The following is a 25264-nucleotide window of genomic DNA, read 5'->3' on the forward strand; positions in this document are numbered from 1 at the left end:
CCCATTGGTATATAGGTATTTATCCTGACCGCCCCAAGCAGACCCAAAGATAGGAAACGCCATCTCAGCTCAAACATTCACATTAGAAATCAAGAAGAAGATCAATCAAACCCTCCGGGTCCTCAAAGAAATCCATAACAACAACGCCCAGCCTCTCCTCCTTCAATTCCCGCAGCAACGTCTTCAACCTCTCATTCACACCCACCACAGCGGGCGGACCCATATCGCCCAATCCGCCCTGGACCCGAGGGCCATGGTCTCGGGATACACGGGCGGGTCGACCTCGACGTGGGTGCCGGAGGTGAACGTCACGAAGAGGCTATCCCGCCCCTGTTCCCGCGCGGCCGCCTGCCGGAGGTGCTTGTCCACGGCGTCGAACTTGGCGTCGATGTTCTCCGCTATCGAGGTGGCGTTGTCCGGATGGTAAAAGTCTTCGATGAAGGCCGTGCCGGTATCCGTAGTGCTAGTAGTCGTCTCGTTATAGACGAGCTCGAAACCGCGGGAGTTATCGGTCCACTTTCCGGGGGACATATGCAGGCCTGGCATGGCGGCCTCGTATTCCGGCGGGAGTTTGTCTAGGTCGAAGCGTCGGAATAGCACTGCATTTGTTTCCCTTTCGTGTAAGTAGATAATTGAATTGCCTGCGATGTGGAAGGGAGGTACACCAGGGAGAAGCACGGAAGACTTCTGAATAAGACTCAAGTCTGGTAGAGCCTTTATTCCTTCCACAGATTCATCCATGCTCTCTGCTCATGAAAAAACACAGGAAACGTCGTAGACACAAAATAGAAAGAAAACAAGAGGAAAGAGAGAGAGGAATCGCCATAGGTACTCACCAATCTTCCCCCTAACCTCCCCCAACGTCCCCAGCGCCCCCCGTCTCCGATCCACATACCGCTCGGCGCCCTCATCCGTAAGCGCCTCGAACATCAATCTCTGCACGCGCTCATCGCTAGTAGCATTGACCCTCGTGCCAGCCTCATACTGGAAGCTCAACAGCACGAATTCCCCGGGATGGTCATCCAACCAGCTGTAGAACCCAAACAGCACGTCGTCCACGCCCGCGCGCGCAGAGAGCAGCGCGGGGCCGTGCCAGAACACGAGCTTCGAGTCCGCGCCGTCGAGCGCGAACCGCAGGTCGAAGAACCGGATCCCGGACTCCAGGCTCGCGAGGATGGACTGCGTCTGGCATCGATACGCGCGCGCGGCCCGCGGCGCGACGAAGGACTCGCAGTCCCGCGTGGACGAGACGAGGGCGTCCTGCACACCCTGCGTGTAGTTCCACGTCGCGGCGTCGTGGGTCCCGGGGATCGTGAGCTGCGTGAGCGGTGTGTCGTCCGGTATGCCGGCCATCCAGCGCGCGTACTTGTTGTATGCGTAGCCGTGGCCGTGGCCGTAGTTGAGCTTCTTCTGCTGAATTGGAAAATCCCCTCCTCCTCCACTACTTTCTTGGTCTACTAAAGATAAATTACTGCTGCTGCCGAATACGTCGCGGGCGTCCTGCAGGAGCTTGTCGAGTGCGAGCTGGCCTAGCGCCGTGCTGCCGGTGCTCGCGACGACGTCGACGAGACATGATGCGGCGAGGAGCACGGATGTGCTGCTGCGTGGGAGGCGCATCTTACGTTTTTATTATGGATGAGTTTTCTTCGCTGCACTCAATTCACCCGCCCACTCATGTTTGACCTGAGGTGAGGAAACTCAATTGAACTTTTGAATTTCTTGGTGCACCCGCATGTACTTCGACGCACACAGTATAGCACTGTGGTGCTGGTGAGGGGTTCTGTCAGTAATCCCCATTTTGTATAAAGCTCTTAAGAATACCTGGAGAAAAATGGAATATCTTGCTTTCTTCTGCCACGCCCCGCCATTACGTATTGTGATTGGGTCCTCTGCGCATCGCCTTCACAAAGTCTATAAAGCCTCATCCGGCCGATGTTGTTCAGATTTCTTTACCTAATATCTGAGTCTCTTCATTGCGGCTGCGTTGCCTCTACACCACCACTCAATAGCTGTGATAGAGATTCCAATCATCGACCCATGACCCTTCCACTCTGTGATACGCACACCTGTAGAGATACTGGTGGCGCATGCCAGTGATGGCAAGCCGACACTGATTGAATCACCTGAGCCTTTTCCCTTCTCCGGGAACCTCAATGTCCCGGTAGTCTAGGACCAGAATGCCGAACCCGACCGATTTGCCATTTTTACTAGTATACAAAGTCATACCGACTATGATTTTGGTTGTGAACGCCACATTCTTCCGCAGTGCACGCCGAAGCCCTAATTCCGCCATATTAACCTTCAGTCAAGCCAATACCAATTGCAATATGTCCTACAACAGCAATTCCGAGGATGCCAGCGGCGGCGACGAGGACAAACCCCCATGCAGCCTTGTTCGTCTCGGCCATTTATTTAGGCTTTGTGATGTCAAAGAACTCCTTGAGTCCTTGCACAATGACCTCCACATTCATGTTCACCAATGGCATCTTGTCGTAGCTGTCTTCCTTCATGATCGCCACCAGTGCTAGGTATTTATCCACCTCGCGCAAGATGATCGGCTTGTTGCCGTCACTCAGCACCATACAGCTTTCCGCCCAGTTCGATGCTACCTGGTCCTCAATCTTCTGACTCCAAGGTGGCGCCTCCAGTGCCTCGCGGTACTTCTCCGAGCGTGGCCAGCTACCGTAGACCTCCGTGACGTCTATTATGACATCAATGTAATCGGAGCAAATCTCGTAACTCGTCATGTCAGCTGGTGCGCTATCCGTTGCGATATAGATCTTGGATGTCACGTCGAAAAGGTAAGCTTTCTCGAAACGACAGGTACGGCAAAGATTGGTCAGCATGGCCTCTAATATTCCGAGGCGCGGTATGAGTTTTTGTATGACCTTGCTGAATGCCTCGAATATACTGTGATTGTAGATGCTTGTCAGATGAAATGTAACGGGCGCATTCTCAAATCCATGGTCCGAGAGCTCGTCTTGAATCCGTATGGTAATGTCCCTCTGAATATCCAACTTATAGTCGTCCGATAGACCATCTACTTTATGAATGAACACCTCGATTTTGATGTTAGGATAAGTTTGCTGAAGGTTCAATATGGTCACATTGAGGCGTGCTACGGCCTCCATGTAATCATCCTGGGCATCGATGACCCAGATCAGGGCTCCGATCTCTCCGAACATGGCGTCCATGTCAAATGTTGGGTTTTCAAATATGTCGATTTGGCCTGGGAAATCCCAAACTTGAAAGTCCATGAACGAGCTATAATAAAGAAGAAACCGAGTTAGCCCAAGCGCTATATGCGTACGTCTTTCTGATCGAGCGCACTCACGGCAGTTGGTCTTTCTGGATCCGTGCTGTGGATTCCAGGAATAGCGTTTCGCTAGGTGGGAGCTTGTGAAAGACAACGCTCGAGATAGATGACTTGCCGCTCCTGCTATGAGTTAGCCAACTGATCAGGATGAGATGAGTGATCCATTATCATACCGCCTCTGTCCCATAAGTAGTAACCTTGGCTTTCCCTTAGGCGGCGCATCGGGAGGATGTTCATTCGCCTTAGCAGCCATATTCTTCTGTTGCTTCTGCTGATTCTGTTCAAATAACCGTGTCAGATTCATTTGAGCTGGAGTAGGAGCACTGTCCTCGGCTTGCGCCGTTTCTTCACTGTCCTGGGGCCCAAAGGAGACATGTCGTCCGCGAAGGCGAGAAGTCATATTGCTCGCAAGAATTGAAAATAAATCCAGAGCGCAGATGGTACTTGAGACGCTTGTCTAAACGGCTGAATGTATAAAGTAGTTGTAGAGTAACAAAGTGATCCCAAAATCGAGAAAGAGGTCCTCAATACATGGTGCCTTTGGAGAGCACGGATCTTGTTCTCTCTCCGGATATCACCACCTCATCGGAATGTTCCGTGCCTCTTTGTTTGTACCTCGTCAGCCAGATAAGGTATTGGTAGGCTGGGCGATTCACAGAAGATGCTGCGAGTCGCCTATTCCGCTACGTAGTTAGGCGAGCGTAACATATGACAAGGACGGGATGGCGCATTCAGCTTCAAGTCAGATGCAACGACATTAAATAGCTGGTGCAGTTATCGCCTTCTTGGATGAGCACAGAGATTTGTTTCACATTGGAGTTTCGCCGACGTGGATTCGTGGAAGGGGGCTGATCCGGATTTTGACGCTGATCTCACGGTCGTACAACCAGCAGGTGACGAAACAGAATGATGTTGGCAGGCACCAGTAGGGACTCGACTTGCAATTACTGGGCCGAGGCCACTACCGCGAGGGTCGCATACTTGGGTTGTGCCAGGATTGTTATAATAACGGGCGAGGAGCAACTCGCGGAAACAGGCCAGCCAGCGGTGAATGGGGCCTTGTTTTCCATAGAAGCTAAGGGAGAGGAAGACGCTTGGGGGGGCCCATGAAGAGCCATTTAATCTAGGCGGTGAGGTATATATGGCGTGTATGTATGTGTTGGCGAGGCATGTCGGATCATGACGACGCTGACGACAAAGAGGGAGAGGCAGCGTAGAATGGGATAAAGTGAATTTGAAGCAAGAGTGAGATGCATATCACGACAAGGAAGATGGTGTTGGAGTGAAGGAGAGGAAACAAAAAGCATCTGATCTCACCTCCATCTTGCGCAATGATTGACCGGAATGACAGAGACGACCAGAAAGGCAGGCCCGCCAGGATAATCAAAAAGGTCGGATGTGTGATTTGGTGGCTCAGCAAACGCGATAGCCCGACGGTCCCCTGTCTACCGCGGCATCAGATGGTCAGGATACCCGGCCGGCCTCAGGCAGATACGTAGTAGGGCGAGAGAGCGGTGACCCAGCAGCCAGTGATGCCTGATCTCTCGTTCGCTATAACCTCTGAGTCAGCTCGCTGTAAGTACCATGTGGGAGCGGCATGCTAACATTGCTAGCAGCTGAGCTGACTCACCTTCAGTCGTACCACAGGATGCTAGAGCTATGACGGCTGCTACTGGTTCAGCGGAACGGGTGGGCGAGCCAACAAGTCGTGTGCTTGGTGGACTGGCAGGACTGCCCAATACGATGGCCAACAACAAGGATGACACTGGTGATGCTCGACGGACCCGTCTCTAGTCGACGGGCGATAGGCTATCTTCTTGGCCTTATCGTCCGCACACGGACATGTCTCTGGCGAGCATGTACGTAGATGGACCGTGTCTCAGAGACGTTCCGGGCTGTCACGAATGGGGGGTGACGGCGGGTTCGTCCGGCGACCGAAATATCTCCGCTAATGGATGGGACGCGGATGGACGCTGATGGACGTCTGACAGGCGAGGCAGGTGAGCAAAAGGAAGTGCGGGGATGAGATTGGACGAGAGAATCGTCGTGAGAACGCCACGCGCAGAACCGCGCAGTTGGAAGCGGAATGAAGACTGACGATCGTGGTGAGCTTGACAGTCGAGAAGCATGCAAGCTTAAGAAGAGGCCCGTTGCGCTTCTTGACACTTGCAGTTGGTAGTGTAGCAGCGGTAAAGGTGGAGTATTGGATGGAGGAGGGGGTTGGTCAGGTACTTAGTTGGTACTGTAGGGTAGGTATCAGGTAAGTAAGTAGGTACCTGCAGTGGGGGGATGCACCTACTGCAAGCGCATCTACCTACTGTACATACCATAATCTACTTAGGCACCTACAGTAGTAGGTACCTAGGTGGTCCTCCATCCAGTCCCTGCCCCGCCAGCCGTCAGTCGTGCGCTGACAGCAGCTACATCACCCCGCACAGTACATATATACCTACCTACCTAGGTATTACTTCGTATACAGCTTGACGAGGCTATACATCTACTATAAATAATAGGGTATCGTGAGCATCACTTAGTATGGCCGTTTACTTACTTGCTTCTTCAAGTGCCAAGTTGGTAGATAATACCTTATGCTTACCTGGTACATACCTAACTACAATATCTAGCCGTCATCTGCCTAAGCGCCTCAAGTTGAAATCTTTCTTTGTGCACGCGTTATCAAGCAAGCTAAGACCTAACTGAGTAGAATTCACCTTCGGTACCAATATCATAATCACTGGCACACCTGAGCCATAAAAACGTTACCAGGGGGGCAGAAGTCCGTCGTTGTTACCCTACCCAGCGGCACGAAACAAATAATTAGACCGGCAGCGTGGCCAATGATGTCTTCAGCACCATATTTAGTACGTGTATAGCCTAGATAGATGCTTAAGTAGATAGTTGCTAGCTTGCTAGGGACTGACCAGGTGACATCCTAGGTCCGTATACAGTAATCGTATGGTAGGGATTCCGACGTCAACACTGCGGCCCAACCAACCAGCGGTGCACGGTTCCAATATGATCGGCGAGGGCACGCGTGACACTTAAACCCCGAACTATGTTACAGCATAGGTATATAGGATGTTTCGGCACACCAGGCGGTCATAGAAACCCGCCGCTTAAGATCGGCTTTATTCACTGTGCGCCATGGCATCTCCGAACCAATGATAACGGGGACGGCAGCCAGGACGCGACTCAATCCACGGGCCAGAGAACCCGTCACTAGATTGATCGTACGGACAGTCTGGCGTCTCTCACTTGTCGAGTGTAGTCTTGGGCCCAAACAATGGGAACCGGAAACTTTTGCGACGCGGTGCCTCCTTACGTGGCTTCTCTTCCACCTGGCTTGTCTTCTCGTCATCTGGTGGTGTCGGTGGCACCTCTGGGATCGTCGTTATGCGTGTCGTTTCTCCCGAATTGCTTGGTGGCGGGGTTGGTACCTTCTCCGAAAGGTCAATCATCGAGTGTGCCTTGAAGCTGCCTAGAGACTGCGTGCAATTTAGCTCGAGACCTCTCTGAAAACCTCTGTCTCACTCATGCATTCATTCCCCTTGCGTAGGACTTACCTTGACGCTCTTCATGATCGCTCGACCGGATTTAGATGGCTTCCTAATCACGCCGGCCTTCAGATCAGCGCCGTCCCGAGACAGACCCTCAATCTCCGCTGCAAGTGTCTTGCCGCCAATAGCGATATTCTCTTCCGGCGTAGCCTCAAATCGAACGTAGCAGCGCGTGGATAAGACACTGAGTGTCTCGTGAAGATGCCGCTGGACCAGTGCCGCATTCCGCCTGTTCGTTGCTGGCTGGAGCAAGCCTGGCAACGCATGAATTGCCAAGGTGCACGCGGGCTCAAAGGTGCCTCCAAACATCATACAGATACCATGATGGAGGGTGATGACGATCGAGGACACAGGCCGTTGGTATCTGTCGGATAGAAGGTAGGCGAAATCTGTGATGAAGGCAAATTCGTCACGTATGATTACGTTTGTCTTGATATCTGCAGTGACTATGGCTTCATTGAGGATGCGAGCCTTGGCTGGGTCATGAACCCGGCCAGGGCTGGCAAACTCGGCTTCGAAATAGGCACTTTTCTTCCTACTTGCGTCTGGGTGGAGTTGCGTCTTACGGCGTCCGACGACGTCACCGGGGAGAGGGCGATCAATGCTACGCATGACGTTGTTGCCTTCGACGAGGACAACATCTGGTTGTCGTGGTTGAAGCGCCTTCCTCTGAGCAAACGAAGCACCAATGCGTGGCGGTTTGCTGACGGGCGAATCTGGGCGACGCATACCTGCCACGGCCGATGTAGAATTCTTCGCTGACTTACGAAGCGGATTCTCGAGCATGGTCGTTGTGAACAGGTATGGACACAATTATCGACTTGCGCTTCAGACTGGGAAGGATGATGACAAGCTGCGCCTTTCCGTTTGTTTCAGGGTTTCTGAGAGGGAGCAAGGTACTAAAAGTATTATTGTTGCGTCGAGAAGATGGAATACGTTGGCCGTATATTGTAAGATTGTAGAGCGAAGAAAGTACGGCGTTAGGTTTTTTTTCATATGAGGATCATACTTGTTGAGAGATCCTCGTGGAGTAAGATTTCGGCTTGAGGTCGCCTGGGTGGGAGGGTAAGAAATGAGAAGATGTTTGCCTTGCCACCTGTCTGTAGCCACCTCTTGCTACTCAAACCAACAGTGAATGAGGTAACTAACTTACCTCCGGGGAAGAAATGATGATTTATCTAGCAGCTCTGCTGAGATATAGAATGAGGTGGTGGCTGGTTAAGTTGAAAGTGGAAAGACCAGGTGGGACAAGGTTTTCACGATGAAACAAGACTGTGGTGCCTCGAATGCACGAGTGCAATGAGATACGGGTGATTCTAGTCCGTCATTCCTTCTTCTGCCGTTTCTTCGGTCTTTCTATCTCTCTGGCTGTCTCCGTTGCAGGCCAGGTACTTCGATATGGCTGAGAAAGGCGGGCAGGGAGATGGATGGGCAAGTCAGTCAACGCCGGGGCTCATTTGCTTGTGTTATACTAGACGTGTACTTTTGAAAGTCGTTTTGAGGAGTGCAGACGGGAGTAAGGGTGTTACACGGCGATGCAAACCTTCGCTTACCCGGACTGTCACCTGTGCTTTAGATCATGGTGTATTGGATGTGGGATGTGTGCATGCGTGTTGAGCACAGCAAGACATCCATCTGAATGCTGTACCACGTCGCGCTGGGTTGGTGCCCAGGTAGGTGATATGACGGACGGCAATATAGATGGATATCTCGCCGCATGTAGATTGAAGCTGAGCCCCGGGCAAGCAACAGCAAACGGCGAGAAGGAAGTGCGCATGTGCGGGTGCATGTGCGTGTGCGCGCACCCGGAGAGGAAGGACATGGCGCATCTATAAAAATAACAGCAAGCCAACGCCGTCCAAGTTGGGCTTTGGCCTTGGTCTGCCTCGCTTAAAGAGGCCAGCCCGGATCTCCCCTCACTCATCTCAACTGAGCCATGATAGACATATCCGCCACCTCTCCGCATCTGTCAGCGACGAATAGGTAGGTGGGCGTCGCCGAGGTATGTGAGGTTATCGAGATACGAGGTAGTCAGATAGTAGGCTTCCATTCTTGTTTACCTAGGTGGTATTGAGGCCGCACCCGTCTGCATATGTCTCAATACTGCGACAATGATGCCAACACCAAGACAAGAAACAGGAAAGACTTGCAGATACGGCCAGGTCAATAAGGCTTTCGACTGGCCACTCTCCTCGACTGACTCCATCCCCAAGAAGGTATACCCGGAAACATGACAATTTGCTGAGGCAGCCTCTATGCACGTATCTGCCGCGATCCGTCAGCACAGCTGATGTGGCACAATGTCGTACCTCTACTTACAGTACCTACGTCAGATGGCACTGCAGCTCTGTCGCTCGAACCCCTTGATATTAAGCCTACACCCACACGAAGCAGCCAGACAACCAATCAGCCGACTTACCACCAGCGGAGTTGTTCTCATTACTTTATCAGGTCGCCGCCACTCATCTTCACGGCTCTCCGTCCTCCTTCTCGGCGGCCCGAGAGTATCAGCAGAGTTGCAAAAGAACACCGAGTCCATCCGGGCTTGCTCTACTACTTTGAGATTCGTCGGGCCAAGGAACGAAGCGAACGGCGATTATATCTCTTAGAACTGACCATCCTAAGTTCAATCAAACTCACAACCATGAGACCAGATTCCACTGATGATCGAGAATCGAACAGAATCTGGTGTAATCTTTTCAAGGTACGTGCACTACTTCGGATAGTTCATCCTTCACCTAGAACCCTCGTATTACCTAACGCTCTCCATTTGATGCAGTCATATAAATAACCCACTCCGTCCAGGCAACATGAGGCAAGTGGAGCGGATGCCTTGAGAAACCCCTGCTCTCCCTATTCCCTCGCACCCGGAACCGAGTGTGCGACCCGCAAAACAAGCATTGAGATGAGTAATTAGGGGCCGGCACATCCATGCCTGGGAAATTAGACTTCGTGAAAATTTAGGGGATTCACGTTCATGGCTCGTTGTCGAGGCTAATCTTGTGAAGGCAAGGTATTTAAAATCAGAGGACCAACAATCGGCTCAACTGTGGCGCGACGTGTTCTGCCTGCTAGGCTGCCCGGGGAAGAGACCGGAAGAGACCGAGACATGGACAAACACTGTCAAGATCCTGGATGCCAAAGTGCCGATAATAAGAGTGGTGACGTTCGAATGGAAAGCAGTAAGGTAAAAGGGGTAGTTATAAAAGGGGATGGTTCTCCCTGAATTATATACAGATCGTCTATAGAAGCATCATCGTCACACTTAACTACTCACCCTCATCTTCAAACCTCTTACACGCCGTTGATAACTCCCAAATCAATCAATCAAAATGCAATTCACCACTCTCCTCGCCCTCGCACTGCCCCTTGTGGCTGCCCTGCCCCAGGTAAATACACAACCCCCCAATACATCGCCAACTCGCACATACAACTAACATTCTCCAGGCAACATCCACCACCAGCGCTCCCGCGCCCACCCAGACCGCAGATCTAGAAGCCATCTGCGAGTCGCAGGCCGGCAGCTACGCGTCGTCCTGCCCCCAGTGCCTCCACAACTGCGCCAGCACGGCCTACCCGGAGCAATGCTTCCTCAGCGTCTTCACCGTCATCAATGGGTACCAGGCGAATTGCGAGGCCCGCGGCGGTTATAACTGTCGCGATATGGCGATCAATACGTACTGTTAGATTTTCTAGCGTGTGAGAGGCCATGGGGAAGGGGTGTGAAGTGGGTGAGTTGAACGGTGAAGAAGGAGGGCTGTGATGGTTTGAGTAGAGGGATGGTAAACCTTGAGAGTTGAGGAAGGGATTGGCAGATTGGATATCATGTTGAGCAGCGGAGGTCATGGTGTGTGCTTGGATTTATCTGACTTATGTACAGGAGTCAATGAAATGAAGGAGCAATCATTTAGTCATCGATGACATCTCTAAGGGAATTGTGGATGGTATCACTGAGATATGACAGCAATACTTGACAACCGATATAGAAAGAGGCCAGCGAATAAGTCTCATTTACCGACCTTGGGTCGTAACTCATTCTCGCTTTACGTGTATTGTTTTGCGATTATTATACATCGTTATATCCGTATGAGCGCTCGCCGACGCCAAATATTGTAGATACTAGTTCCCCATAAAGTAGTTCTCACAACGCCAATTATAAAATATATGTCGAAGCCAAGCCATCACATCATGCTTGCCCCTCCCTTCTCTGCTTAGCATACCATAATAAGGCGCCGTACCTAGCTTACGGTGCAAGCCAAGGACTAAACTGATATCGCACCATAGTTGTATTCTGATATATCCGTGTCTTTACGACAGAGCGGGACTGCTGGGCTTGCGCTCCGGGATAAACACGCTCGCCTTCCGCTCCAAGCTCATCTGGACACCGGCAGCCGCCAGTATGACCAGCTCAACGGGGACGAGGATGACAGACAAGTACAACGCGGTCTGGCTCTGCCTGCACAAGGTGCCGAAGTAGGGCTCTATGCGCATATTGACGGAGCTCCAGCGGCAGCTCCAGCTCTGGAGGGTGTCGACGGTGGAGGAGGCGTTGACGCCATAGTAGAAGGAGATGCCGATCAGAGCAGCGACGAACCCGACGAAGGGCGCGATGAAAGTCAACGAGGTGTGCATGACTCTCTGGTTATGAAGCTAATGAGACAGAAGATGTGTTAATCAATTGCATGAAGAAGGTATGAGGGCGAGGTGATGAGTGGTGGGTCAAACTTACTACTTGGACTCTGCTGAATATGAGGGAAACCAGGCTGGCTAGTATTATGATCGAACTCCCAACGACCTGGGCCACGGTGGGGCGGAGGTCAAACGCCTCTGGCCACAGGGCCAAGTTAAACGCACTCGACACGTGGGTGTTGTTGTACACCAAGATTGCGTTGGCGGATGTTCCCAGAATTGTTATGCCGCTGACCAGGGCGAGGGCGGTAAGACCGACACAAATGCCATTGAGCAATCGGATAGTTCCCTGTTGCTGCTGGTAGGTGATGTCCCGAGGATCAACCTCGAAGTTTGAAGCAGACGCCGGGTTCTTTTGTTCGAAAGACATTATAACGGAGAGACGGAGTAAGTGAGATATATTGGGGGGTTAGATGTGTAAGTAGGTAGGCTTGGAAGACCCCAAATGGTTTCAAGAGAAAAGCGGCAAAAGGAGGAAAGAAAGTACTGTGTCAAAATTTATATATGCAGCGAAGAGAAGGAAGGTCAGTCTACCAAGGAGACAACAGGTTTAAAAGGCAGCAGCAGCAGCACAAGGGCAAATCGAAGAGAATTTGAAGATAGGTAGAAAGGAAGGATGCCAGAGTCAGTCCACGGTGACGAAAAAAGACGACGGATACAGATAGTTATGAAGGACGAGCAGTCTCCTTAGCCGCCGGAATAAGACAAGAAATGAGCAAGGATAATGACATCTTGGAGTCGATGAGACAGTGAGCACTGGGGTGTGGAAAGGGAGGCAGATACTAAGGATAGCATCGCGAGTGGCATCTTCGAGGGAGAGACGGGAGGTGTGGTATCTAGCGATAGCGCCTATGCACATTGCAGAGTCCATCTTGCACGTCTTGGACCCCGGGAGACCAGTCAACAGGCCGGAAGCTGGGGCTCTAGCGCGAGAGGCTTGCAAAGTCTGGAGGTCCGGGGATTGGTTTGGGCGGTGATACGGCGTAGTAGGGGGCCAGGTTGATCACGGATTGGCCGTGTGGTGCCGTGACGGGCCCAAGGTTGGGGCATCACCGGCGCTTAGACGAAGTAGACGAAGGGGACGCTGCTGGGGAACGAGGCCAATGAGACGGCCCCAGTGCCGCTCAATCTGGATGGGCTGTCCATCTCGCTTCTGTATCGAGACTAGCGCCATGAAGTGCCGGTATGTCCTGCAGCTTTCGCGCCCCAAGATTGGCCGCTTGTCGCGTATGCTATATGGTGTAATAAGACAGATATTGACAAGATCTACCTATAACGAATAACGACCTCAGTCTTTATCTGTCAAGTTGTGGTCTTCGTTGGGTCCAAATGGGTGAAGTGGAGATTATCAGATTGGCGATATCTTCTAGTGGGCAAGGGGTGGGATGAACGACTCTACCTACCTAGGTACTCTACAGCAGATATCGATGATAACCCCGGGTTTGACAGTCTACCTAGGTATACCTAGGTACGGAGTACTAAGTGATACTACTCTTTGGGAATAAACCGGTGGGATACTCCGATATTCTCAGTCTATACATTAATTGTATACTTCAATCTCGCTGATGTGGTTAGGTAGTTTTATCAGTGCTACCGGTAACGAGCTACCGAGATAGGTATTGTTCTCATGAGCGAGATAGTGTCCCCTACCTCTGAAAGGCAGCTGTGTAGGAGACCAACTCCACGGTTTACAATCAATATCATTTGCATATAATGTCTCCATTCTATAAGATATAAGCTAGTCGGTAAGGATTCCCAAGAGTTTCAAGTTTGATGTGTGCTGCAACACAATGACGCAGATAAGCGCTGTAGCGACCTGCTAGTCAAGTACGCAGGTATTCACGTAGCAGTGGAGAGAAGGTAGTCAATTGAGTGCTTCTGTCCGTAAACAGATGGATGCATCACAACACCTCTGAGCTCTCACGATAATTACTTCATTGCACGATTATTTTCAGCCCAACTTAAGTTGTGGATGGTATTGTGAGGCTCATGATAGAACTACCTGGTGATTAGGCTGCGGGGTGTTGCTGTTGACCCCGCAGAAGAAGGAATGGCGGGGGTGATTCACTATGAATCAGAGGGATCTACGATGCCGTGATAGGGATATAAAGACGCATCTCATATTGAATTGAGACTGATGAAACGTTCAAATTAGAGAAGAGAAAAGACACAATTCACAGCTTAACCATCGACACAACTCAAATATGGCCGACGAGGTGACATCAAGTACAAAGTGGGATATCCCCGAAGGGGAATTCTGTATTTTTGGCACAGTATATACACCTGCCTGCTCTCTCCTCACCCACAACCTTTAATCCTCCTGTGACCTGCGACTTATACCTCACTTATCTAACATTTCATGGCAAGCCAGGTCTATGCCTATCCCGACAAGGCAGACGCTCTTGAAGCAGTCTATACTGAAACGACGCGGCTTGCACAGTCGGAGACGGGTATCGTCTACTACTGCCTGGCGCGGGACAGAGACGACACCAGCGTCTTTCATTTTTTCGAGAGGTATAAGAGCCGGAGGGCGTTCGAGGAGCACAACAGCCAACCCATCATTCAGAAACTGTTGAACGAAGACAAGTATATCAAGGATGTGACGGCCAAGTTTATGAAGCCGATTGGGCTGGAAAGCAATTGAAGCGATCTAGGCGCTTCATGAGAAGATGGATCGCTACCTACGTGTAGACTATGAGGGATGGGGCATTTAATCAAAAGACTGCGAGATTTACCTCGAGGACCTTTTACAATTGGACCCTGCGTGTGGATTGAGGGCACGAGCCTGAGAAATGGATGTTATTGCGGAGTATGGGCTAAATCATTCATGAGAGTCTTGTAAGATGAACAAAGCTTCGAGTTGAAGGTCTCGTTCTATGCTGATCTCAGCTTCTGGGAATCTCATCGCCATCTCATCACGCAGTCTAGAAATGCTGTTCACATTCGTCACTTAAGTGCTAAAATGCGGTCATCTCAGATTAATGGGTCAGACAGCTCATGTGATGCAAACACTGTGCATCATAAAGAAAAGCGAGCCGCAGTAACTCAAAGTGTGCCAGAAGCATGGAGGAATCTACTGGTATCCTAATAGTCCTGGGAGTTGCCGCTCTTCTTTCTACTTAGGTAACCTCCTTTGACTTGCACCTTCGTCCTTGGCAAAGTCTCATCGATACTGGACACTATGGCCATATTCCTTTTGGACAATCGAACACGGATTGAAGCATCAATTGTGCTCTCGTTTGTCTGCTGCCACATATCTCACGGGACCTAGCGGTGAGGGAAGGTTAAAGTTACACATCCAAGTAACTACCAGGTACTAGGTACGCTAACCTTCATGTACCTGGGCTTACTTACCTAGGCTTACCCTTGCTTAAGCTACCTAATGAAGCAAGAAAATTCACTTCCATCATTCTATCATTAGAATTGATGGTGTAGACCTATAAGCAACAAATACATGTGGCTAGGAAGCCTATCGGGCATCTGTCAGAAGGTGTCTGCCTTGTGTACTTACTTACCTTCCTTGACCTATCTAACGAGCGACACCGACCGCCGACACACTGACATGACACACTGACATGCGAGTGACCAAAGCGCTGCCATCGCGACATGCAATACCCATCCATGGATGAAGCAGATCTTCCTCCAACAATCTCCAACCTTGATACCTTGGCTCTTCAGATGCTACTCTACAACTGATGATGGCAACCACCGCAGCGCCGTGCATCTTCTTCCCTCAAGGCCGTTGTAGGAATGGTGATGCCTGCCGTTTCAGCCACGATTCTCCTCCACCCGTGAACCCCCACCCACGGCCAGATCCCCGAGCCCAGGTGCTTTGCAAGTTCTACTTGCAGGGCATCTGCAAACATGGGGCCAAATGTCCGTACCGCCATGAAGCCTCGGATTCTCCAATCGCAGTGGAGGCGTCCCATGAGCCGGCCAGCGAGGTCGTGCGAGTCTTTCGTGGCGCCCTCATTCGCTTTGGTGATGGTGCCTGCGTCACCAGTCTCTCTCTTTCCTCCGAATACTCGTCGGTCCGACTGGATGGTCTCGCAGCTAACACAACTTCTGCCGACGTCATCGCCATCTTGGAAGCACTTGGTCATGATGTCGAAGTCGATGGTCTACGAATTGTGCCCACGCCCCAATCCTCCCCTCCACTCTGCAGCGCATATATCAGTACACCGGATCTTGAATTTCCCACCGCGTTGTGCGATAGCCTCTTGTTAAGTTCTACGTACGAAAATTTGACAGCAAAGCCAGTGCCTCCCAGGCTCCCAACATGGGCATCTACTCGGCGAGCCCGTTGCAACAGACTGCAGCTAAGATGGCCGTCGCCCCGTAAGGAGGTTTGCCTCTACTTCCTGGCCCACCAGGCTGCGCTAAGAGTGAGCGGGAAGTTCAACAGCGGTAAATATATGGTTCGCAACACACGCATCCATTGCGATGAGCCTGAGTTGGAACACGGCGCCTTGTGGATGGTTCAGGCATTGGGGCTACCTGGTTGTAGCTCTGAGGAGATGGTGCGCGCTTCTATTACAGCTGACTACGACCATCCAATACTTATTGCTGGGTTACGTCAATCGGCCAAGAAAATATGGACGCTGGCTTCTGTTAAAGACTTTCTCGGTGGTTTTGGCACCATCAGCTTCATGTCAGAACCGTATGAGCATGCCGGAGCATTTTTGACAGCTACGGCGCACTTTAATGACGACTGTGCCGCCCAGGAAGCTGCTCGATCCATTGAAAAGAGTTCCGACGATTTGCCATACCACGACCGCCTTACCGCAAGAATTGTGTATAACTCTACGTTCAAAGTATCGAATGAAGTATACCATCATATTCAGAAACACCTCCAAGACTGTCTAGAGGAGCTGAAAGCACCGCGAATGAGTACTATACCTCGGGAGAATGGCACAGTTTTGAGTCTTGATAGCTGGAGCTCCGAAGATAGTGCAAAATATGCTAACGCAGTTGAAGACATTGTGGCTGGCAGTGTGATCGAGGGAAAAGATGGCAAGCCGTTCTGGGCTCCCCAACTTGCGTCTAATGGGCCCGCTTCTAAAGCATTGAGAGAGATCCAGCAAGAACATGAGGTATTGCTTCTACCCAACAGATCAAAGCGCGAGTTGCGATATTTCGGAGACTTGACGAAGCAAAAGGCAGTTCAAGGCCATGTAGTTCAGTCTCTCACGGAAGATGCGGAGCAGCGCTATACTATCGAATTAGACGATGCCGGCTTCTCCTGGCTTTGCACTACTGGATTGAACTTGTTGAAGATCGCGGTAGGAGATAACGTCGTGTCTCTCCATGTGACTTCGAAGCCGAAGAAACTGATAATCACTGGCACCGAAGAAGAACAATGCGAAGTTATGGCAATACTGCAGATACATGATATTTCGTTCCCAGTGAAAGAGGTTACATCGACGGTAGAACAGAATTGTACTATTTGTTTTACGCCAGCTGATGACCCGGTAGTGCTCGGGTGCGGACATACTTACTGTGCAGACTGCTTCACCGCGCTCTGTCGGAACGGCTCAGCACAGACCGATGTACGCGTCGCCTGTTCAGGCGCGGAAGACATATGCAAGAACGCCATCCCACTCAGGGAGATCCAGGCCCACGTCGACCCGTCGACATTCGAACAACTCCTAGAATCATCTTTCAATACATACATCTCCCGCCGCCTTGAACAATTCCGCTACTGCCCGACACCGGACTGCGGCTATCTCTACCGCCCAGCAAGCAGCACAACTTCTGCGAAAACGTCACATATGTGTCCCAAATGTCTGAAACGCATCTGTCGCTCATGCCACGCCAACCACGACGGCCAGCGCTGCGACGAGTACCAGGCCTCGGCTACCTTCGAGGCCTACAAGCACGAGCACAGGTCCAACGTCAAGGATTGCCCGAAGTGCCAGACGACGATCGAGAAGACGGACGGATGTAACCATATGGAGTGCGGCGGGTGCCATATCCATATCTGCTGGGAGTGCATGGAGACTTTCGAACAACCGGACCATTGCTACGATCATATGCGCGCCGTGCACCGCGGGATTGGCGTCGGCGACGATTGGGATAACGAAGAAGAAGACGAAGAAGAAGATGAAGAGGAGGAGGCGGTGGTGGAGGAAGACGACGGTGAGGAATTCGTGCTTGATTTGCGCAGGATGGCGGATGAATTGACGAGGGCGAGGGATATATTGGATAATTTCCGCCGCATCGTTTGATGAATTGTGGGAAATTGTTCGTTTCACCCCCTTTCGGATGGAGAGATGAGATGAGATGTGTTTACTTATTCTTGACGGTGCCTACTTCATGTTTATGGGGAGTCAAGATCTGGGGCGTGGGGGAGAGATAGATCTCGCTCTGAAGTTGAGTTGATGGTTCTGTGCTGAGGCTGAGGACATGATCTTTCTACTTATTGTCTTTTACTTGCTTGCTGGAATATGTACCGTGCCTTAGATACCCGACACTAGGTCTCGATTAAATGCAGACTTGTTTGACTGATGGATGTATGTAAACTATTTTTATTGTATGCTTGTCGTACTTGTGAAGTAATGAAGGTTATGCTGTGTACAACGTTGTCGATTGTTGGTATCGATATGCTTATGAACAGTGTATGGCTCTCGTATGAGTCCTTGCGCAGAGGTTAGGGCTTGTTCTTGCGTTGCGATGCTTGCAATATGCTGTTTTATTTATCTAGAGGCGAAGATAAAAGTTCATGATCAGCTAGTGTCTTATCATCTCGCCCCTCGGATATCTTGTGAAAACGTCAGATTCCCTTTTACTCTTTCCCCCTACCCCTTATCCCTGAGAAATTAAGTAATACGGGTGGATAATACAAAGTTAGTTATGAATACATTATACCATCGCCATTTTGATTTCAGAGCTCTTTAGCCTTATGTTTTTTTTTATTGTTATCATAAATTGGTGTGAAAGAACTTCTGCTTATTGTATGCAATAGCGGTAAGTATTTGTCTTGTCAGTTTATATATATAGGCTTGCTGTTAGAAATTGTTTCCTGCCGTTAGAATAGAAATTTCTCGTGATAATGGCTGGCTTCGAGTATGAGTATATATCAGCTCGGGGCGAAGGCATAGTTGTAGCGGTAAGGTTGTTACATTGTGCTTGATACCCAACATGTTATCTTGATGGTTCCTTGCGGGATATTTTTGCAATGTCAGACGAAATAGGAGGTATATATGGAGGTAACTACACTAGAGGTTGGTTGAATAACATCCTTAAGCTACGGGATATATTGTTCTTTCTGCTGCGGCGTCTTTATGATAGCTGGACCGCTTGAATCGAATATACACATGCCCATCAGGCTCACAAGCCACTTAGACACTTTACTCGGCATCTTAGTACGTATTACATAGAGTCTCTGCTTCGGTCAGGCAAGAACCGTTGCTATGGAACCTCGAAGAATACATTAGATATGCTTAGGCCGGCTTCGAGTGTTGACTACACGCCTGCCTTGTAATTTACCTTGGTTACCTAGGTGAAGCGAGTACGTACCTAGGGAATTCGAGTATCTTCGAAGTATTTTTTTTGTTTGTTTGTGCAGGTTAGCTAGAACCCTTTGCACTCACTTTCTTTTCTAACAAATTCTCTCTTCCCATTCCCTTGACTCTCACCTCACTTACATCTTCTTCCCCACTACATCACCGTCAACTGCGATTGGAGACACCTTTTCATCATGGATCCAGTCGAGAAGGTCTTCAGAGACCTACCAAGCCCTGATGCTGATCAGGCTACTCAGGATCAGCATGGCGAGTATGATCAACAGCGTTACAAGCAAGTTTTCATGTCCTTCCGTTCTTCCCGCTCTCAAGACCCGGACCGTGAGTTAGTTGAAAAGTATGTCAGGGCTCTCTCAGAGTCTTTAGACGCCACTACGCTGCGCAGTGAGCTCGGACGGCTCGCCCTTGAGAAGCCCCAAATTCTAGATGACGGCTCAATGAAGTCCCAACAGCTCAAGTACCATGCGTGGATTTCCCAGGGACGTAAAGACGAAGCGTATCCTTTCAAGCCCAAGAGTTCTTCAGAGGAGCAATAGGTTGATCTGCCCAACGTCAACCATGCCTTTTTGCCAGCTAAGTTGACAGACACCAAAATCTGTGCTAACTGCGCAAAGCCCAACGCCAAGGCCGCATGTAGTGGCTGTCGAGTCGAGCTCGACGGCCATGTCGTCATGAAGATCGCATACTGCGACAAAGACTGCCAAGCTCAGCATTGGGAACAGCACAAGTCCCAGTGTTTGGGCAGACGAAAGGTTTGCCGTGCGGTATCCTTGCTCTACGACCTATTCGCCATGTTTCAAAAGAAAGCTTCGAATGACAAGCAAGTGACTGGTATTGTTGAAAAGCACGGTATTACGAATATTCTTCACGGCGAGCCGAATGACTGGGCATTGCAAGGGAAGCATTTTGTTTGCAACTTTCCAGTTGAGATGGCGCCGACTGAAGAGCATGCTCTGGCTGTGTTGTTTGACAGCGAGTGCCAACAGGTTTTCAGCACCTGTCAAGGCCTTGTCAGCCTATTCTTGCTACGTGAGAGGACCCCTTCTTGAAGATTGTGTATCACTATAGTTTAAAACTAACAAGAGTGGCGATAGCGCTTTGCAAGACCGTAGAAGAAGTGAACATCATTCCCCGCAATGCTCACCGTCCCACGAATGACCTGAGACATGGCATGGCACACAATGCCATGTATAACGCTCACACCGTGTTGCGTGCGACGCTCAAGTCTGGAGAACAGATGGCGATAGATGTTACCGGTGCCCAGGTTAGTTGTCTGAGATTCTTATCATCACATGCTGCGTTGCTACAATCGCTATGTGCCCTCTTCCAAACTCGGAGGAATGTATCATCACTGACATTCCTATCTGGATAGTTTGGCTGGCGTGAGACGGTGGCGCTATGGAAAACCTGGACCACCCATCGTGTGACCGGCAAGGCTTGCCCAACGCCTTGGGGTCACGCTCAACAGAGCATGCAGACAATGTACCCATTTCTGGCTGCCCAGTTTGTACAGGTCAGCGAATCGCAACGTTCGTCGTTGGCACAGATTATGCAGACTGCTGTTGAGAATAAGATGAAGGAGCACAAGGCGCCCTCTGCAAACCGATTGTACAAGCTCGGCGATGCAGCCTTTGCAGCATGCAAAGATGCCATGATGTCAAGCGCAGAGGAGGCACTTGACAATGGTCTCCGCGACATCCACGAGTCGGGGGTAGGCCGCTGCTACATCGATGCACGCGGCATGTGGCAGGCTACGACGACTAAACAGCAGGCTCAGGCTCTCAAGGACGTGTGGCTAACGGACGAAGACGTGAAGAAGGCGGTGAAGAAGGGTAAGAGCCTGCAAACGATGTACCAGCTGCGGTGCCAAGGCACAGCCACAAGACAGAAGTTCAAGGCTGCGGGCTTAGATATGCCTTAGACATATCTACTTCTGTTGAGGAAATGGCTCAGGTGTATCGAGGGGCTTCGGATGCGAGCGGGAAGTCAACGGCTGTGTGCGTGGAATGGCACACCAAGCTTCCAAAGCTGTGATCAAAACCTCGTGGAAATGGCGAGGACTCTAGGTTAATAGCATTTGGTCCGGGATAGGTACTAAATAGGTACTTCAATCAACGTTTTGCAATGAGATAAGTGAAATCACTCGGTTGACTTCATTAAATTGATATTGTGGAAGGGATAAGACGTCGAATTTCTCCCAATCACACTTATTGTTTATATCTTTGCGGCCGATAAACAGAATAGCCCTTCTGATATTCTACTTATAACTCAGGTGGATTCTTCAGAATATCCATCAGATTTACCACCGTCGCCGAGAATGGCGTGTGAAGGCCAGCACCCATATCATCAAATGTCTCCCCGCCGTATATCATCAAATGATCAGGATGCTTTTTAAAGATCTGTATGGCACGGCTATAGACGGCGCCAGCCGGCGTGGCATGTTCTTCCCAGGCACCGACGTCTCCGCCAGCTCGGTTAGTCCAGACCTGTCTACGATCAGCATCCGAGACGACGATGGTTCCATTGGGCCCGCCCATGGGGCTCCAGACGACGTAGGGGCTAGCGTTGGGCACGATCGTGTCGTTCACGACGATAGGCTGCCCTTTGCTTAGCCGGAAGTCGAGCGGATTGTCCGCTGTCACGTAGTATACGGGGTAGTTGGAGCCGTACGACGACGAATTGCCGACGGGTCGCTCGTGTACGAGAATCCATTTGTCGATAGGAGGGACGTATGTAATTACCGTCATCCCCGGACGCGCTTCGTATAAGTCGTAGGCGACGTCGTCGACGGGCGGGTCCCAGTGCTTCATGTCCTTCGATACCTGATGTGCCAGTTTCTGACCATGTTTAGGGTCGCGTTGGTCAGAGTAGTAGACTACAACAGAGCCATTATATGGTCTTTATGGGTTTCGTTTAGCAGTGTGACGCTTGAGGTAAAGATGTGAACTATAACCTACAAGATGAACGGTTCCCAGATCGGAGTAGCGCCGTTGGTCGTATTCGGTCGACCACCCTCAGCAACATGGCTGACGAATTCCCAGGTCCGCGCTTTGTCTCTGCTGGCATATAGATCAATTCTAGTACCGTTGTTACTCCAACTGTTTCCCGCGCCTAGAATGGTGCCGGCTGGGTATTTTCCAACGCGCTCTGTGAGTTCGGCCAATGCTGGCTGAGCAGACATTCCCCAGCCATTGACCTGGTCAGTCAAATTGGAGATATACTCCCAGCTGGCGCCGCCATCTTTGCTAGAGAAGATGGGAAAGTAGGCCGGACTGTGGCCCCCGAAAGAGGTTGTTGCGATGATGGTGCCGTCTCGGAGCTCAACGTATCGTGGGTAGGTAGCGCTCTCCTTGTCAACTGTTTCAAGGATGGTGTTATTCACGAAGAAACCCCACGGACGGGGTTTGTCGTGAGTAGGTTTCGCGACAGCATTCTGCATCAGGAGTGTTGTGAGCACCAGGGAGAAAATCATCGTCGTATCTTAAGGTAGGATCGAGCGAGAGGGTAGAGTTTAATGCTCCCCCGATGATCCCCTAGCACCGACGTTGGGATTACTTATGCCTTCGGGAGATCTGGAGAGACCGTACTCTCCATTAACGCTGTGCCAGCCTGGAAAGCTTCAAAATATGCGCTCCAATAGACTGGTGCGTATGGACCTGTCGCCTCCTCAGCTCCTATGCACGGCTATTTAGCCGTTTATCACCCCGCGTTTTCAGGTGAGGGATCGACGAGAAAACGTGTTTCCCACGGCAGTAACATGATGTGCTACGGCCTCAAGTTATGCCACCAACATGGCCATCTAGGAGATTCCACCAATACCTATCTGCGTTGCAAGTACGACTATGGTATAAGCTACCGTCACCCGCAGTGCTATCCTGTTACAGCTACTAGAATCAATACCTTTGGTTAATACCGTCTTGTTCATTTATATTGACACCATGGGGAAACACTACATACAGGTTAGGAAAAGAAAAAAATAAATTGGAAATAAAGCATAGACTGTTCTTGAATGCATTCGGCGGTACTCTGTCTAGTGTAGGTACAATACTCATACAGTATACCCCAGCTCCTACTCATCAATGGCGAGTACGGCGCGTGCAAGATATGCTTAATGTTCAGTTGCAGCACCAACAGCACCAATTTCTATTGGATTCGGAACTGCTCCCCAACTGGCAGCAAGTAGAACTGGTTTAAGCCTGGTGACGATGCCATCCTCAAATTAGTGATAACGTAATTGCCGCCACCACTACCTGGCTACCAGGTATCGACGCCGAGGCTAGTCTATTCTCCGTTTTAGTCACTGAGAGGTTGCGTGCTGTTTCCTTCATCGAGAAGGAGGCTATTGCCAATTGCCTGTGTGAAGAAGCTCCAGGTCTCTCCAGGAGCCCAATATTGCCCATTGGAATCTCTGGGGTCGGGGACGTGGTCTCCGCTGTGCGCAATCCACCAGACGGGAAGGCCGGCTCTGCAGCTATATGTGGTCTTGATGTGAGAGCCTGATCCCGCTCCTGGCTCGGGCGCGTTCTTAGATTGACACCCGTTTAGCTGGAGGAACTTGTCTCGGAGTTGGCGGCCAAGGTTTATGTTGAGCACGCTGTCAACCACACCGTGGATGCCGAGATACGGGACCGGCGTGTTACCGCCTGAGCATCCGCTGAGTTGTGCACCCGAGATGACAGCAACAGCACGGAACACATTGGGTCGAGAGCAGGCAAGGGAGTAGGACATTGCGCCGCCGTAGCTCCACCCTGTCGCGAAGATTTGCTTCTCGTCGACACACAGCGAGTTCTTGATGGTATCGACCATCTGGTCCGTGAAGGTCACATCCTCGCCGCCGTTATTGGCCCAGCCATTGCCTATGCCTTGAGGAGCGACGAAGATGGCGGTCTCCTTAGCCAGATCCCGAAGGCCGTAGTAGCCAGGAGCCACATTGTTCATCGTACCATCGCGCCAATGGTATCCAAAGATTAGCTTGTAAGGTGTATTGGCATTGTAATTCGAGGGGACCTGCACGATATATTGACGATTCTTGCCGTTAACCGTCATCGACTTGGTTCCGCTAGACATAGGGCTTTTGCCGCAGCCGGCACTGGCCGCAGAGATAGTCGGGACTATCGCTGCAAGCAGCCCCAGTGCAATAGAGAAGATTTTTTGCATTCTGAAAGATGAGATGAGGAGCCCAGCTGAAGAAAGGCGTAAGAGATGATGGGAGGCTGGTGAGAATGCCGTGTTTGTTCCCGATTGAACTCCATCAATTTATAGCTGATCTTGCGTAGCGCTCTTGAAGACCTCTTCATCCGGGATCGAACCTGTATTAGGAAACATCATGGACATATCAATAAGTGTCTCGGCTCCGCCCTTAGACATAACTGAAAATCCCGGCAGAGTCGGTATACTCCGTGTAAAGCCATATGATGTCCATCGCGCTCCAAGGATGGGTATCCATGATCGCGGGGAAAGGTAGAGACACCGACAAGGTGTACAAGGTGCAATTCTTGCTAGTTAGCCGCGAATATACAGCGGCGGTACCAAAAGGATAATATAGTGGTGCGGTTACTAATTTTCCGCGAATGGTGGAAAAGCTCCACGATCCCGGAATCGTCTCGGCCGTCCCTGAAGCGTAATCAACCTCAAACACGAACGCAAGTCGATCGGTATGTCATCTGGTTGGTGCGCATGGAACAGTAACTTGGTATCGTTATAACAACATACCGTACGTAATAAACTAACACTCAAGTCCACATAGAGTAGGTAACTCACGAGTCTGGAGAAGGAACTCGGACGTACTCCATATGTGCGCTTAGAGAGCCGGTAAATACTATGTAGTATGCCCAGAGAATTGACCTTGTCAGGCACTCTTGGCACGTTAACCTTTGGATCACCACGCAAAATGTATCTCACACTCATGCGCTTTGACGGAAAACCCCCCTGTACAACTCTCTCCGAAAGTCTTGCCCAGCGCAGATGCCGGACTAGACACCTCTTATAGGGGGTAGGCCGGTACTTACCTAAGAAGATACGGAATGAGGCCCTGCTTTCAAGCTCCGGCCCATCTCTCTTCCAGCTACGGAAGTCCTGCCCCGTCCGGGTACACGGTCAGACTTACGATATGAAATGTCTTGTCTTGAGATTAATCGACAGAGTAGTCGATACACTATAACCATTCGTGTCGAAATAGG

The 25264-nt window shown here is 50.6% G+C and overlaps 10 protein-coding genes across 10 annotated transcripts; 4 read left to right on the top strand and 6 right to left on the bottom strand.

Annotated features, from left to right (window-relative positions):
• Positions 1-82: 82 nt before the first annotated feature.
• On the bottom strand, positions 83-1617 carry F5B22DRAFT_637592 (PLC-like phosphodiesterase; the record flags this gene model as incomplete). The annotated part of the gene is made up of 4 exons (XM_047977463.1): positions 83-188; positions 245-599; positions 837-1410; positions 1459-1617. 4 exons carry the CDS (start codon positions 1615-1617, stop codon positions 83-85), a joined length of 1194 nt encoding a protein of 397 aa, XP_047829074.1.
• Positions 1618-1774: 157 nt separating this feature from the next.
• On the bottom strand, positions 1775-3887 carry F5B22DRAFT_657636 (Gtr1/RagA G protein conserved region-domain-containing protein). The gene is made up of 3 exons (XM_047980062.1): positions 3490-3887; positions 3335-3436; positions 1775-3264 (listed from the first exon to the last, which is right to left on the bottom strand). Exons 1-3 carry the CDS (start codon positions 3714-3716, stop codon positions 2409-2411), a joined length of 1185 nt encoding a protein of 394 aa, XP_047829075.1. The 5' UTR covers positions 3717-3887; the 3' UTR covers positions 1775-2408.
• A 2093-nt stretch (positions 3888-5980) lies between these two features.
• On the bottom strand, positions 5981-8046 carry F5B22DRAFT_293521 (Tautomerase/MIF). The gene is made up of 2 exons (XM_047970442.1): positions 6880-8046; positions 5981-6801 (listed from the first exon to the last, which is right to left on the bottom strand). The coding sequence occupies exons 1-2, from the start codon at positions 7657-7659 to the stop codon at positions 6568-6570; spliced, it is 1014 nt and encodes a 337-aa protein (XP_047829076.1). The 5' UTR covers positions 7660-8046; the 3' UTR covers positions 5981-6567.
• A 1940-nt stretch (positions 8047-9986) lies between these two features.
• On the top strand, positions 9987-11117 carry F5B22DRAFT_293535 (uncharacterized protein). Its single transcript, XM_047970443.1, has 2 exons — positions 9987-10262; positions 10321-11117. The coding sequence occupies exons 1-2, from the start codon at positions 10206-10208 to the stop codon at positions 10558-10560; spliced, it is 297 nt and encodes a 98-aa protein (XP_047829077.1). The 5' UTR covers positions 9987-10205; the 3' UTR covers positions 10561-11117.
• F5B22DRAFT_293509 (uncharacterized protein) lies at positions 10951-12059 on the bottom strand. The gene is made up of 2 exons (XM_047970441.1): positions 11603-12059; positions 10951-11523 (listed from the first exon to the last, which is right to left on the bottom strand). Exons 1-2 carry the CDS (start codon positions 11930-11932, stop codon positions 11182-11184), a joined length of 672 nt encoding a protein of 223 aa, XP_047829078.1. The 5' UTR covers positions 11933-12059; the 3' UTR covers positions 10951-11181.
• A 1356-nt stretch (positions 12060-13415) lies between these two features.
• On the top strand, positions 13416-14426 carry F5B22DRAFT_293621 (uncharacterized protein). The gene is made up of 2 exons (XM_047970444.1): positions 13416-13835; positions 13934-14426. The coding sequence occupies exons 1-2, from the start codon at positions 13767-13769 to the stop codon at positions 14204-14206; spliced, it is 342 nt and encodes a 113-aa protein (XP_047829079.1). The 5' UTR covers positions 13416-13766; the 3' UTR covers positions 14207-14426.
• A 482-nt stretch (positions 14427-14908) lies between these two features.
• Positions 14909-17939, top strand: F5B22DRAFT_293623 (uncharacterized protein). The gene has a single exon (XM_047970445.1). It carries the CDS (start codon positions 15258-15260, stop codon positions 17787-17789), a length of 2532 nt encoding a protein of 843 aa, XP_047829080.1. The 5' UTR covers positions 14909-15257; the 3' UTR covers positions 17790-17939.
• A 1322-nt stretch (positions 17940-19261) lies between these two features.
• F5B22DRAFT_637597 (uncharacterized protein) lies at positions 19262-21006 on the top strand (the record flags this gene model as incomplete). Its single annotated transcript, XM_047977464.1, has 4 exons — positions 19262-19601; positions 19659-20114; positions 20180-20349; positions 20458-21006. 4 exons carry the CDS (start codon positions 19262-19264, stop codon positions 21004-21006), a joined length of 1515 nt encoding a protein of 504 aa, XP_047829081.1.
• Positions 21007-21064: 58 nt separating this feature from the next.
• Positions 21065-22659, bottom strand: F5B22DRAFT_293665 (glycoside hydrolase family 93 protein). Its single transcript, XM_047970447.1, has 2 exons — positions 22043-22659; positions 21065-21983 (listed from the first exon to the last, which is right to left on the bottom strand). The coding sequence occupies exons 1-2, from the start codon at positions 22555-22557 to the stop codon at positions 21347-21349; spliced, it is 1152 nt and encodes a 383-aa protein (XP_047829082.1). The 5' UTR covers positions 22558-22659; the 3' UTR covers positions 21065-21346.
• A 528-nt stretch (positions 22660-23187) lies between these two features.
• F5B22DRAFT_293647 (carbohydrate esterase family 1 protein) lies at positions 23188-24442 on the bottom strand. The gene has a single exon (XM_047970446.1). It carries the CDS (start codon positions 24240-24242, stop codon positions 23379-23381), a length of 864 nt encoding a protein of 287 aa, XP_047829083.1. The 5' UTR covers positions 24243-24442; the 3' UTR covers positions 23188-23378.
• Positions 24443-25264: the final 822 nt, after the last annotated feature.

The sequence above is a fragment of the Xylaria bambusicola genome (genome assembly GCF_022495145.1).
Source record: "Xylaria bambusicola strain CBS 139988 unplaced genomic scaffold F5B22scaffold_33, whole genome shotgun sequence".
Lineage (NCBI taxonomy): Eukaryota > Fungi > Ascomycota > Sordariomycetes > Xylariales > Xylariaceae > Xylaria > Xylaria bambusicola.